At 36.1% G+C, this 13,370-nt stretch overlaps 4 protein-coding genes across 8 annotated transcripts in view; 1 reads left to right on the top strand and 3 right to left on the bottom strand.

Annotated features, from left to right (window-relative positions):
- LOC126374477 (ejaculatory bulb-specific protein 3-like) overlaps nt 1–13,370 on the bottom strand; it is a 401,847-nt gene that overhangs the window by 120,872 nt on the left and 267,605 nt on the right. The window lies entirely within an intron of this gene.
- Nucleotides 3–1,304, bottom strand: LOC126374383 (28S ribosomal protein S9, mitochondrial). Its single transcript, XM_050021007.1, has one exon. The coding sequence runs from the start codon at nt 1,259–1,261 to the stop codon at nt 53–55; it is 1,209 nt and encodes a 402-aa protein (XP_049876964.1). The 5' UTR covers nt 1,262–1,304; the 3' UTR covers nt 3–52.
- On the top strand, nt 1,870–6,314 carry LOC126374295 (uncharacterized). Its single transcript, XM_050020829.1, has 5 exons — nt 1,870–2,213; nt 2,306–2,612; nt 2,705–4,585; nt 4,693–4,797; nt 4,885–6,314. Exons 1-5 carry the CDS (start codon nt 2,151–2,153, stop codon nt 5,859–5,861), a joined length of 3,333 nt encoding a protein of 1,110 aa, XP_049876786.1. The 5' UTR covers nt 1,870–2,150; the 3' UTR covers nt 5,862–6,314.
- On the bottom strand, nt 7,420–12,753 carry LOC126374424 (microtubule-associated protein RP/EB family member 1). 4 transcript variants are annotated; one of them, XM_050021073.1, is made up of 6 exons: nt 12,597–12,753; nt 11,945–12,229; nt 11,061–11,304; nt 9,993–10,096; nt 9,495–9,650; nt 7,420–8,656 (listed from the first exon to the last, which is right to left on the bottom strand). In XM_050021073.1, the coding sequence occupies exons 2-6, from the start codon at nt 12,209–12,211 to the stop codon at nt 8,588–8,590; spliced, it is 840 nt and encodes a 279-aa protein (XP_049877030.1). In that variant the 5' UTR covers nt 12,212–12,229; nt 12,597–12,753; the 3' UTR covers nt 7,420–8,587. The 4 variants fall into 4 exon arrangements, with proteins under 4 accessions (XP_049877030.1, XP_049877027.1, XP_049877028.1 ...); XM_050021070.1 differs by lacking the exon at nt 11,061–11,304 and adding an exon at nt 10,617–10,860 and having other exon boundaries at nt 9,987–10,096; XM_050021071.1 differs by lacking the exon at nt 11,061–11,304 and adding an exon at nt 10,617–10,860.

Here is a 13,370-nt window from a genome sequence, read left to right as displayed (position 1 = left end):
AATTAATTTTATTGTTTATTTTCAACACTAACTGTACTACAGACTACATAAATTATCTTCTCTTCCATGTTGGCTTCTTCCTGGCTCCTGGTTGGCCAGGCTTCTTACGTTCACGGCGTCTGTGGTCACGAGTCAACAGTCCTGCTACCTGCATCTTTTCTAGCATGTCCTTCTCAACAAAACTACGCAATCCCCAAGCTATACCCCACCTGATGGCTCCTGACTGTCCTGAAGGCCCACCTCCTTCAATATTGCATTCCACATCCACTTGATTTTGCAGTCCAGTAAAGATCAGTGGAAATAGAACTTGTTCTCTTGATTGTATGTCCTCAAAATATGTTATGTCTTTCCCATTTATTGTTATTTTCCCTGTTCCAGGTGATCGGATTGTGACATCACCTCTGGCCTTCTTTCTCAAACATTCATATGTAGTAACAAATGCTCTACCTTCATCATCGTAACCAGGTTTTGGAATCTCTAATGCAAATTTTTGAGATGCAAGCGGCTTTCTATATTTTTCAATGAATTCTTTGCTTCTATATGAATATGGCAATGATACCAGCCTCTCCATCACTACCTTGAAGTTATCATATTCCAAATCTGTCAGTTTTTCTACTAAGGATTGTTCAAGTTGCTCTTTTGACAGCCAATTGCTATTTCCTAAGTTCAAAGATCCATTTGGGTCAGGGCTTGCCTTTTTCTTGATAACTCTATTTTCAAAATTGTGCAGTTGTTGTATATTCTCCACTGCATCATACATGAGTTTGAAAAAGTTTGGTTTGCCAGTGTAGAATAGAAAATGGTGTGGTCTGCCAGCTTCATCAAATTCAGCAGCCTTTCTAGCAGGGAATACTTCTTCTGGGGGCTTCATAAGTGGCCGAGCAGCAGGATCATAGATCCCACTTGGAAACAGATACTCAATAGCGCGATCTACGTCTTTCTGAGTAAACGTATCCGGATCTTCTCCCATCATATTGGCAAGATGTCTCTTCCCAATGTTATACTCAAATTGTTGCCTTTTCATAAATTTATCGTGCTCTTGTGCTCGTTCCAAATAAGCTTTCATAGCTTTACTGATCTTTTTCTTTTTGCTAAGTGTTTCCCAGTCAGTCAGGTTATTTAGAATATCTGCGCCTGTGGTGCCCGAGGCAGTGCTGCCGAATCGGCATACATTGTACACAAGTCTACTTTTCACAGAAATGTACGACTTTCCGGTAAGAGGCAATAAATACCTGATACCGAAATTGATAATGTGCGACATTATGACTGTTATTAACTATACTAACGTTAATTACATTTCATCAAAATAATTTTTTTTTTTTTTTTTTTGTTTTGGTTTTCCCCGAAGGGTAAGGCAAAGGGAACTATGCCCATACAGCCATGTCTGACGTATTTTTTTTCTTGATGATTAATGAAATGATGAAAGGTGATGATGATGAAACCTAAGCCCCCACCCTCGGAGTAGACTCCTACTCCGAACCCCAAACGAATTAACTCAAAAGTCCGCATAAACTTTTGAGTTATGAAACGGCTTCCCAGCACGAAGCGAAAATAGGCAGATACACTTTGTTTATTGAATACTCCAATATAATAACACTCGCGAATGTCTTCCGACTAACTTAATGCGATCATTAACCACAAAACACCACTTCGTATTAATTATTTAGATTACTCAATGAAGAAAGCAACTGTCCCGTTCCCGTTTCCCGCCGAAAAAGCCCTTCATCAAAATAACTAACTACATAACCTTATTTTTTGACATTACATTTTTTTTATATGAACGGCGGAAGTACCAGAGTACGTAACATTTTGTTTGTTGCCGATTTTTGGACTATTTTAAAGTTCGGTTTGTTTTTATAACTCACTCACTGTCTAAACTGAGTCGTTCTTTGGCGTCTTTTTTACACCGCCACCAACCAATACCATACGTCCATACCATAGACAGACAAATTGGTACGAACAATGCTTCATTCATTCGTTCAAATCCGATCCAATCCAAAGATCCGTTATGACTTCAAAGTTTGAAAATGCAAATACAAAATACATTGACGCTCACTGCAAGAAAACATAGAAAAAGTGATAGATTGAAGTAATTTTATATGGTTTACGGGTGGTGTTCTATTATATAGTTATATTTTTTACGAATCAAAATGAGTGACAGTGAAACTGATTTGCTACCAAACAATATGCTTACCTTTCAGAATCATGGCACGGTTAGTCCTGTTTATTTACATATTGGTAATTTTATACGACTTTTAGGTGTGTCTATTCGGTGTTAATAAACTTTTATTTGTCTTATTTCCAGACTATATGTGCAAAAGGTCCTAATATAAACAGCACTAATATTTCAAGCTTTAGTTTCCGTAACAACGTTATGACTTCTACTATGAATATGCCATGGAATATGGAGCGGCCGCGGTACGCTGAATCTGTTTGCGACCAGAGGAGTGCGTCTTACAGGAGAGAAAGAGAAGTGTCCCCTATGTCATTTCATAGTGCATCTGGCATGCAACCGCGTAACTTCCATCACTCATATTACCCTGGTGGAATGAGTTCCCACAGATCAGTTTACAGTAGGAGAAGTGGATCACCAATGTCTGTTAGAACTATAGGTACATTAATTTGTTTACTACATATTATTAAGTTTTGCTCTGCACCACTTATTTGAAACTTGTGGTTAATAACTATTTCTACATAATTTCAGATTCTAACACAAGTATGAGTGCACGGGATATTGCATTTGCATTTAAGAATGGACATTTTAATAAGTTGGATTTTGAAATAATTAAAGAGGCTTACCACAAGTTCTTAAAAGGTCGTGTAAGGAGAAGAGTAGAGAAAAAGCGCAATTTGAGAATGTTTATGAAAGGATTTCGACGCAAGTCAGGGGGTGATTCAGGAGATCAAGCCAGTGACTCATCAATCAGCAGTGATGACTGTAGATCTACTAGGACATCAAGGTCTGCATTCTATAAAGAGAACACGTCTAGTTGTAGATCAACCAGAACTGACCTCTCAGACTTTAGGAGAACAATGAAGGAAAGTAACATGTTCAGAGACTGTACTGACAGTTTTAGAAAAAACTCCTTCAAGAGTGTGTTGTCTCAGAGACCTCCAAGTGTGAAAGACATAAACAGTGCTCAGAATCAGCAGAACACTACAGTAGCTGCACAAAAGGATAGATTTAAAAGTGGCTTCCTTCTGCCTTCTCAGAGATTTAACCAGTCAGTAGCATCAATGTCCATACCGGAAAAGCCAGAAAGTATTCAAAGGGCCAATGAAAATGAATTTGCAGGTAATTCAAAACAAAACGATAAACCCGTAAGAAATCCTGCCAGTGACAGTGAACAAGATGAAATATTTGGTGAAGTAACAGTTATGGAAAAGACTTCTCATAATAGAAGTGCTAAAAGAAATCTGGATGATGTTGTACCTGTCCCAGACAAGAAAAGGAGTAAGCTCTCTTCTCCACAAAACTCTAATTCTAAACAGAAAACACCTAACTTGAAGATTAATGCTAAGCAAAAATCAAAAGACTTTGTATTTGCAAAACCTAAACTTCCAATTAAAAAACCTGTCTCAGTAAATCACCAAAAAAATTTACTAAAATCAACATCACAACAACTTGAAAAACCAGTATCAAATTCCCAGCCTGTACCTACAAATAGAATACTGCATACACCAGAGCCCAAGACAAAATCATCTAAAGATGTTCCAGAACACCCTGTAGAAAAAGTACTTGCAAGTTCACAACAATTAGCTGAGAAATTTATTAAAAAGTCATCTCAAACATCTGAAATTGTACCTAATCCAGTAACCACACTATCTCAAGATACTGCACATGAAAAAGACCCATGTCCAAATGTTGAACACTCTACAACTGACATGTCTATGAGGCCTAGCTTCATCAAGAGAAAATTATTTTCACAGAAAGTGGATGTTGCAGAAAAGAATTCAAGTAAAGACAATTTGCAAATTGATAGTCCACAGACTAATATTTACAGCAAGATTCAAAAAGAGAAAAATAAGGCTAGGAAACTAGTCACAACACAGTCTTGTCTCAGTAGAGATGTTGCTGATGACAGCAATTTACTTGACTTGATCCACAAAATTGTGCCCCCAGATCGTATGAATATGACAACAGCTACAAACAGAAGTGAAATTCAAAATAATAAAAGTAAACCAGCCAATGCAGACAAGTTTGATATCACTTCAATTGTACCCGTTTGTAACGACGGAGACATGAGCGACACATATACTGACGAGGAAATATTTGGGGCAGATGAAAATGAAAAACAGAAAAGACAAAGCCAAATAATTGAGGATAAACCTCAAACTGTAGAAAAAGAAGTACAAGAACATGTTAATAATAATCAGAATAGAACTGTAGCAAAGCAGAAGAATAGGAATGAAGTACTAAAACCACCTAAAGTTATTGGGGAGAAGATATGCAATGAAATAATACCAGATAAACAGCAAGCTTTAACAAAATCTATTTGCAGAGTATTACTGGAAAAAGTGCATACAGATCAAATTAAAAATGTTGCTCCCGTTAAACAACCACTTTCACCCCCTGAGAATAATGGTATGTATTAAATTACATATGTAGTCATCACAAAGCATACTTAATATGAAACAATTTATAAACATGTTAAAAATTTATATGCATACGAATTTAATTTTTTGTTGTAGGTTTAAAAAGGAATGTTTATAAGTGTGTTAAATCGTTTTGGGATACTGATGTTGAAAGTGATTTTGAAGCCACTCCTCTGATGATTGCTGCTCCTATAGAAAAAGGTAGGAACTTACAACTTAATGCTATTTTTTATATTCATGATTGTCATATAATAAGCCATTCAAAATGATAATCTATACTGTTTCTAGGTACGCCAGTCATCAAAGCCAGTACCAAAATTACAGCAAATAAAAAAAGTAGTATAAAAACTACTGCACCTGTACCAAAGGAAATCACTACTCAAATAGCAAGTACTAAGGCAACACTCAATGAAGCAAATAGTAATAAAAAGGATAAAATAAACAAGACTGTTTGTGGAAGTGTAAACAAAACACTAAAAGAGTCACAAAAGGATTTAAATCTTACTAAGCCTATCACTTTAAATAAAAATAAGTCTATGGCAAAAGTACTGAATAATAGTATACAATCCAAGAATAAAACGCATTTGTCAGGAAAAGAAAATGAAACCACAAAAAAGAATAAAGCTTGTGTAAAAAACAATGAATCTGACACAGCCGTGACAAATCAAAAAGTTAAACGTAAAGTCAGTCCGCCTAGAAAAACGAACACGGCAATAAAATCCAAAACCAATGCTAATAGTACAATATTGAAAGTTCTCAATAACACCATGAGGATACGAGCGCAGCGGAAACCGAAAATAAACAAGTGTTGTGAAGAGCCAGACAAATCAGAGCTATCCATAAATGATACTCTTTGCAAAACCTTAAGGTCTAGGAAAGTTGACCTATCATCATCCATGAAATCTGAAAACAGTAACACATCAGTTGCTAAGAAGACTGTTAAAACGAAATCAAAAACGGTTAAACGAAAAAATATTCATATTTACAACAATAATAAAGATAAGTCAATCCCAAGTGATATTTCTTTCACACTCGCATCAGAAACACCGCCTTCAGGCAAGCCTGCCACGAGGGCGAAGAAGTCGATTGCTTACTTTAACACTACGCAAAGGGTAACGAGGCGAAGTGACGTATCATTCACTCTATCACCTGACATGATGAATTTGAACACAACAATGCGCACACGAAATTCTTTGAAAAGAAATAGAGAGATTGAATCCCTGCAACTGAGTTTGTTCCCAAAAACTGGCAAAACTCGACACTGAGCCAGAACGATAACATTCTGTTGACTGGCAGAAGTGCAGGATAGTTCTAGATGTATATATAGTGTCCTACTACTGGGCACAGTCTTCCGCCGATCAAACGGTGTAATTGAGGTGGAAGATGTTATTTATTATCTTTTATTTTAATAATAATTAAAACTCTTTAATTTTTAAATATAACATGCATTTACTTGTACAGCCCATATAATTTAAGCGTCGATTTTAGAAACCTCTTTAATCATAGAAGCTTGAAAACACAAGAAAACTTTATTTGTATTTTTATAATTATGAAATTCTAACTTAGAATGCTAAATCCAATAGAAATTTTTGTATGTAGGTAACTCATGTAGAATTATGTCTATGATATTGCAAAGAATCCCTAGATTATAGTTGTGTTTTTAATTCAAATGATTTTTGTATTGTGTTGAGATATTATAATTATATCAGTAAAATATATCTGACTTTTATTTTTCTATTTATAAAATGTTAAGCTTTGTGCTGAACCACATCTGGTAGTAGGTACCTTACAAATGGAAATGACGGGTCTGACAGATAGGGATAGAAGTATAGGAAAGTACGATGCGGTCAGTGCAGCCAGATGTACTTCAATTCAACCCTTATTCGACGGTAAGCCGTCAAATCCTGTACAAAAAAAAAACGATTTTACGACTATGATAACCATAAGCTTTTTACAAGTTTGTAGAGAATGTTGAATTTGCGTAAAAAGAAACATTACTAATGTGTTTTCATGTTTACTTGCTAGATATACCTATTGGATATATCAACAAACAAAAAAAGAATTATCAAAATCGGTTCATATACGACGAAGATATGCCCGAACAAACATAAAAAAAAAAAAAATATACGGTCGAATTGAGAACCTCCTCCTTTTTTGAAGTCGGTAATTATTGTTTGATTTACTATCTTGGTGAGGAGAATCGGCAAATAAAAAACACGAAGACGCTAACACTTGCTATCGATTTCATATTCTCAATACACCAACTATAAAATTTGTTTTGAACGCGTGCAATTTGCATTTTCGTAGTGTATATCAACATATTTAGGAGTAACTAAAGAACTTTTTAATTAAGCTTTAGCTTAACTCTGTTAGATAGTCTTATTCCTACTTATATTATTTATGTAGGGGTAAAATATAAAAAAAAATATATTTTACCCCACACCTCGAGGGGCCGAGGTTTATACTGTTTCTAATGTGAGTTTTCACTCGTGCTCGTGTCACGCAACCGATTTATAAAATGTAGGGAATCTTTCAGCGATGGAGCTGCGATATAATGATATAACTGATAAGTTATAAATATAAATGTCGATAGTTGAATGCAGTGACGCGTGATACCGACGCGCGACATAAGATAACGTAGATTAAGTAGTGATAAAAGGTTTTATATTACACTCTGCGTTGAGTCATCGTCATGGCTTCTTCCTGTATTGTCGTTATTCAATTAGTTATTGTTCAGAGTTCTAAATAGTTGTTGAACCGCAACAGAATCACATTAGGAAATATGTTAGTTGGGAGTAAATGTTAGTCATTAAAACACAAACATAATAAAGTTATTTTATTTGATAAGACATTCACAATCTGAAAAACAGGCAATTAATATCTGCTGTTAAAGCAATTATGAATTCTAAAGTAAATAAATTAATTATCTATGAATGTATTTATCTTATTTAGCGAATAACCTCTGCCAATAAGTCGTTATGTCCCGCGTGCGAGGTACCGCCCTTATATAAAACATTAAAACAATAGTCCGATCATTAGTACCTATACGATCTAGTTTGTTTAGTGCAAAATAAAATGTCAAGTCTTGTATCTAATTAAACCTAAAATGTTCATGTAAATATTACTACATAATAAATTTACACGTTAATACGGAACGGATTATATAATACCACAAAAATATGACAGAATATGGAGCACTGTTAAAGACATTGTATGTACAAAGGCATAATCAGTTCAGATCTAAATTTCGTGTATGGTACATTGTGATTTACATAAAAAACGACATGATAATACATTGGAATCGTAGACTGTGCTACCAAATAAAGATCTGAAAGTTTAATTATATTACAGCCAATCCTGATGTAACAGAATTAAACAAGTAACAGTAAATCTCTTCCACAATTTAACAACCTATTAAATGCACGTTATTTTAGGCAGCAGTGGCCCAAAAATGTTAACAAGACAAAGCTAGGAATAGCGATCTTGCTACACATTGCACGATATATACCAAATTACAAACAATCTAGTACAGTCGATCATACTTAAAAATATATATATGAATGGTTTACTTTCAAAATACAGAATTAGATTGAAATCGTCAGGAAAACGAGTTGCAATTGCGAGTAGGAATGTACTTAGAATAACACAGCCACGGCGTTTTAGTAGAAAACAGAAAGCTAGTTTAGAAATGTGTAAACTAAAATCAAAATGTTAAAAATAATGTCATGTAGAAAATGTCAGTAGAGAGAAATCGAAAGAAACAGTAACAATATCCAACATACATACTATGCGAAATTTTTCTTTACTGTTCATTTCGTAAGGTGAACATCATTTTCGGGCCACTGTTTCCACAGGTCTAACCTATACATAACAGTTACGACTCATTGGCTGTGAAATACTAAGCACTCGTTACTGTTGATGATTGTAAGCGATATAATTTCGAGTTTAATATACAAGGAGCACTTTGATACGCGTACAAGATATAATGTGTTCAGTACTCGTCGTCCTCGGGTGGATGCGCGTGGTCACCGTCTACCTCCTCGGGCGGCGCAAATCCATCCTGAAAAAAAAAAAACAAAATGATAAATCTTTAAAGAAAGGTCCTTTAAGCCTACCGTATAACGTAGACTTCACTAAAACTAAAACCCGAAGCCGCCACAAGCGGTACCACACCTCGGACAATTCATACAAAAAACTTCAGTTTTACTGACACTCTGTGTGTGTGACGTCTGACGCCATACGATTGAACACTAAAGACCGAGGTAAATCTAGCTCAGTCGCTAGTGGCAAGCAGATAGTTGCTGCTCTATACGTAGTATTATTTCTTATTCTATGGCGGTAACGCAAAGCTGTGCCGCTCGTTGTCGATAAAAAAGACTCCAAGAAGCAAAATTATGTGTGCATGCTGGTGTATGTGTCTAGCAGTAGCCTTATACAATACCCGTCACTCTGCCACAAGAGCAAAAGAACAAGTGTCCTAAGACAATCTTGTTGCAGAGTTTAAAAAAACTAAACACAAGTAACTTGCCTCAGTAAAGAGTGTTCAATTGTGTGCTAGCAGTTGTGTAGTTGGTGAAAACATTATTCTATTGTGACTAGTCTCTCTGAGAAAATTAGGAACACACATTATAATACATTCATTTACTCATACACCATTATGACACAATTTTTCAGGTGGAACCATTACAAAATAGTCTCTGGTACAAGAAATATTTCTTATATCAATAAATGACATCATGATGTGTTGAAATTATTATAATTAAGTGACTCATATTTGTATAGAAGTCATAAAATTGACACTGTGAAATGTTTTTTTTTCATCCACCTATAAGCCTTTTAGTGTCCACTACAGGGCATAAGCCTTCAAGTAAGATGTTCTAAATACAAGCTGTTCTTACCTCAGTTGCGTATAAAATGTCCAAAATCTTCTGGATGATGGGAGCATTTTGTTGCTCCTCCATTTCCTGGCAGATCACCTCTATATCCCGGAGTTTTCCAAAGTAGAAATCCCTCTCCTTTTCGAGGCCATCAACTGTTGCTTTTAGTTCATTGATCTGTAAAATGATGTACATTTATAAATAGGGTAAACATCTCTAAAAAACGACAAACAAGAACAATATTTTTTTATGGATTTAAATCTAACATAAAAAAATAAATAAATAGCCTATATATGTCCCACTGCTGGGCATAGGCCTCCCCTCAATCAACCGGAGGATGTATGGAGCATACTCCACCACGCTGCTTGATTGCGGGTTGGTAGAGGTATTTTTACGAATAATATCCGGGACCAATAACTTAACGTGCCCTCCGAAGCACGGAAATCTATCAAATACAAAAAATATCTATTAAATCTATCAATATATTTTATTTAAAATTAAAGCTTGTCTTACACGAACCTGATGGTTAAGCTCATCTATAAGCTTAGTATCTCCTTTCGCACTTTGATTTAACCTCTGTAGGTTGACTGGGGGAGATCTCACTGTGCTGTTAGCCTTGCCAACTGCAAAAACAAATATTGGTTAATAACACGTAATGTGCGATAAGCAATGTATCAGTTAGTATTTTAGTTCTAATTAACACTCATTAATAATACTAAAGTAACAACTAAGCAAACTATATAAGTATACCAAAACAATATTTGCAATGTAATATAATAATACATTAAATATTAATAAAGGGACATGTTATGATAAGAATGGTTTGGTGATGCATATGAAGAGGTGTTAAAGATAAATGTATCATGCAGAGATAAATTATTGATAAAATAATGAGAACCATAAACCAGCTAGTTACAGGGCACTGTGCAGGTGTAAATTACACACTAAATACACAACTGATTATTTACATAGGGATATGATACCAATATATCAATTAATTATGGAGATTTATAATTTCTAGTGCAATGGTTCGAATATACATAAATAGACTGTTATCAGGTTTATAATTTGTATATTGATTTTCTTGTGAGCAAAATAATAGAAAATCAAGCAACATTGATAATAAGGAAAACAAAATAGTACTGGTTTGGGGTCTAGCTGGCACTTTAGCGACGGGCGCGGCGGGTTTCCTAGTGGCAGCGGCGGCGGTGCGCTGCACCGGGCCCGTGGCGCTCCCGTGCCCCATGGGCAGCCCCTCGCGCTGCGCCACCGGGTCATAATTCATCGCCGCGTCTCCATAGTTGGCATCATAGAATTTCTTGAACCATTGCAAAAACTCAAAGTTATCTTGAAAACGACCCTTCACCAGCCTGTCAATGGCTACTATCTACAAAAGAAAAAAGTGGAAGGGTAAAAAATAAAAAGAAACGACATGACTACAGTGCGAACTAGATGCGTGGGAGGCCTAATGTCGTGTACCACACTCGGAAACATTATTGTTACTGAAGTATTAGGCTCGTTACTGTGCGGTTATGGTAACATTTCCGAGTGTGTGTCGTGAGTAATGTGGATGTCGGCGATGCGTACTGCCCGAGGTGTGCAGCGGGGCGGCGCGGCGCGCGGCGGCGGCGGGCTGCACGCGCGGCGGTGGCACCGCGCACAGCGGCACGCCGGGCTCGGGCGCCCCCGACCCCAGCGAGATGCCGCCGCGGGCCTCGAACGCGTCATACTCCCGCCCGTCATAGTTAGCATCGAAAAACTTTTTAAACCACTGTAAAAACTCAAAGTTGTCTTGGAATCTCCCCTTTATCAGCTTATCCACTGGTATTACCTACAAATGATATTTAAACTTTGATTAATCTTAGCACTACGCCAATAGATATTACACATACATGTGTAACATATTAGCTGTAATATAGCCTATACACACCATACAAAAATCTTGTTCTTATCATAAACCCTGTAATTGTGAGCAAGACACAATCCACATGAACATCCTTACTCCTCAACGGCTTAAATAGCTTATAGTGGGTAAATAGACAGAATCAAGCTTTTTATAGTGCAGAGTGGAGTGTCCCTTTTATATGTAGTATTATTGTTTATTGCTACAATACAAAACAATAATTTCTGGTGCCTCTCCTCAGCTATACCTAACACATTCTTCAATAATAGTAAGTGATAGGATTGTAGGACTAAAATTTAATGCTATGTAGATGATGATTTTGAGGATAAACAAATAAATTCAATCAACATCATAAGTACCTAATGCCCAAACATTAATCGACATTATAAAATGTGAGATATAAGTATATTCAAAATGTTGAATTTACAATGAACAAAATGATGTTATTTCCAGTGGGCCATGACATTTTAAATGTTTGATTGCTGGTGGGCGACCCATGGACATGGGCCTGCATGGAATTTTACGGCTACCATTGTCACAGATCAAGACAATCAAAACACATCATTACCTTGTCAACACCCATCTTTTTGAATCCTGCCTGTAATATTTTGAAATTTTGTATATATTCATGTTCCAAGTTTGTCTTGAATTTGATGCGCTTCATGGGCACACTGCCCGGGAAAAGCATGTCCATAAACTGGCAGTAGGCCGCGCCGGTGCACAGCTCCTCGATTTTGTTGAAGTTAGACTGGAGGCAGTCATTCACCCACGCCAGCATATCATGCCGAGATAGATTCTCCGACGTCACATTGGTGGAATACACATTCACTGCCATTTTCTTTGCTTTTTTATCCTAAAAATGACAACAACATCAATGCACTGCTCACGGATGCACAGGAATGTTGAGAGGCCGGCTAACAACCGCCGCCAGTGCGGTTCGGAAAAAAGAAAGCCGATCTAAAAATAGGTCGTGGCATTATCCACAATGATTTACTTTGACATCCCGTGGCGTTAACTTATTGTAGGTAGTTCAGTAAAAACGCTGTACCTAATGTAAATACTTATAATATACGAAGAATACGTCGTAAAATATAACTGTAAGAGCACCGAGCGGATGTGAATGATATGACAAGCAGGGACGGACGACTCATCAAGCTCTCGGATGATGCGTCGGTGAATCAAATAACATTGAAACTTTATGAAGTAAATATGATACATACCTTTTAAAACACAATGTACACTATTTTAATTTCTCCGATTATGTACAAATTCTTAGCACAGTGAGTAAAAAACGTTGAATTTTTTTAAAATGCTCACGTCTCACCTTTTTTCCACTTTTCTTTTTTCTTAACTGTCTGTTCATAGACAAATCAAACTTTTTTTTTGACGTTTTAGGGAGAAGCTGAAGTAAAACTGATTACCGGTTTTGTTTATGCTTATTCACACGCTGACTTTAGTGAGCCAGTCAACTCACTTGGAAATATTTTTTTTTATAATTTAATCTCAGTTGATCAAGTTGATACATTTTGATAGAGCGCAAGCGTTTCAAAAATACATTTTATGATTTGATGACTTTCATGAAGTAAAAACAGTAAAAATGTAACAAAAACACTCGATATTTCACACTTACAAATCACAAATCGATATCATTCATAAGTTGGTGTTTAGATAGAAATGCGTGTATCCAAATTTTACGTAGATGTCAAAATGACATTAGCATGCTCGTTCTGAAATTTTTCCGCAAGTTTTGAAGCAAGCAAGTTTGAAGAAAAAAAGTATTTAAATAAAAGGTATTTTTAGCGAATTCACGACATTCAGGGGCTTTTTGGCGGGAGGCGGGAACGGGACAGTTGCTTTCTTCATTGAATAATCTAAATAATTAATACGAAGTGGTGTTTTGTGGTTAATGATCGCATTAAGTTAGTCGGAAGACATTCGCGAGTGTTATTATATTGGAGTATTCAATAAACAAAGTGTATCTGCCTATTTTCGCT

This window comes from Pectinophora gossypiella, chromosome 17 (assembly GCF_024362695.1).
Source record: "Pectinophora gossypiella chromosome 17, ilPecGoss1.1, whole genome shotgun sequence".
NCBI lineage: Eukaryota > Metazoa > Arthropoda > Insecta > Lepidoptera > Gelechiidae > Pectinophora > Pectinophora gossypiella.
The sequence above is the reverse complement of the archived record's forward strand: the minus strand, read 5'-3'. Positions and strand labels throughout refer to the sequence as shown.

Bases quoted from the DNA above. Each gene is read 5' to 3' on its own strand.
- LOC126374383 (XM_050021007.1), bottom strand. From the start codon at position 1,261: ATGTCGCACATTATCAATTTCGGTATCAGGTATTTATTGCCTCTTACC.
- LOC126374295 (XM_050020829.1), top strand. From the start codon at position 2,151: ATGAGTGACAGTGAAACTGATTTGCTACCAAACAATATGCTTACCTTT. The intron at 2,214-2,305 runs GTTAGTCCTGTT...TCTTATTTCCAG, and splicing joins CCTTTCAGAATCATGGCACG to ACTATATGTGCAAAAGGTCC. The intron at 2,613-2,704 runs GTACATTAATTT...ACATAATTTCAG, and splicing joins AATGTCTGTTAGAACTATAG to ATTCTAACACAAGTATGAGT.
- LOC126374424 (XM_050021070.1), bottom strand. From the start codon at position 12,211: ATGGCAGTGAATGTGTATTCCACCAATGTGACGTCGGAGAATCTATCT. The intron at 10,861-11,944 runs GTAATGATGTGT...TTTCTTTTGTAG, and splicing joins AAAAGATGGGTGTTGACAAG to ATAGTAGCCATTGACAGGCT. The intron at 8,657-9,494 runs GTAAGAACAGCT...TTTTTTTTTCAG, and splicing joins ACATTTTATACGCAACTGAG to GATGGATTTGCGCCGCCCGA.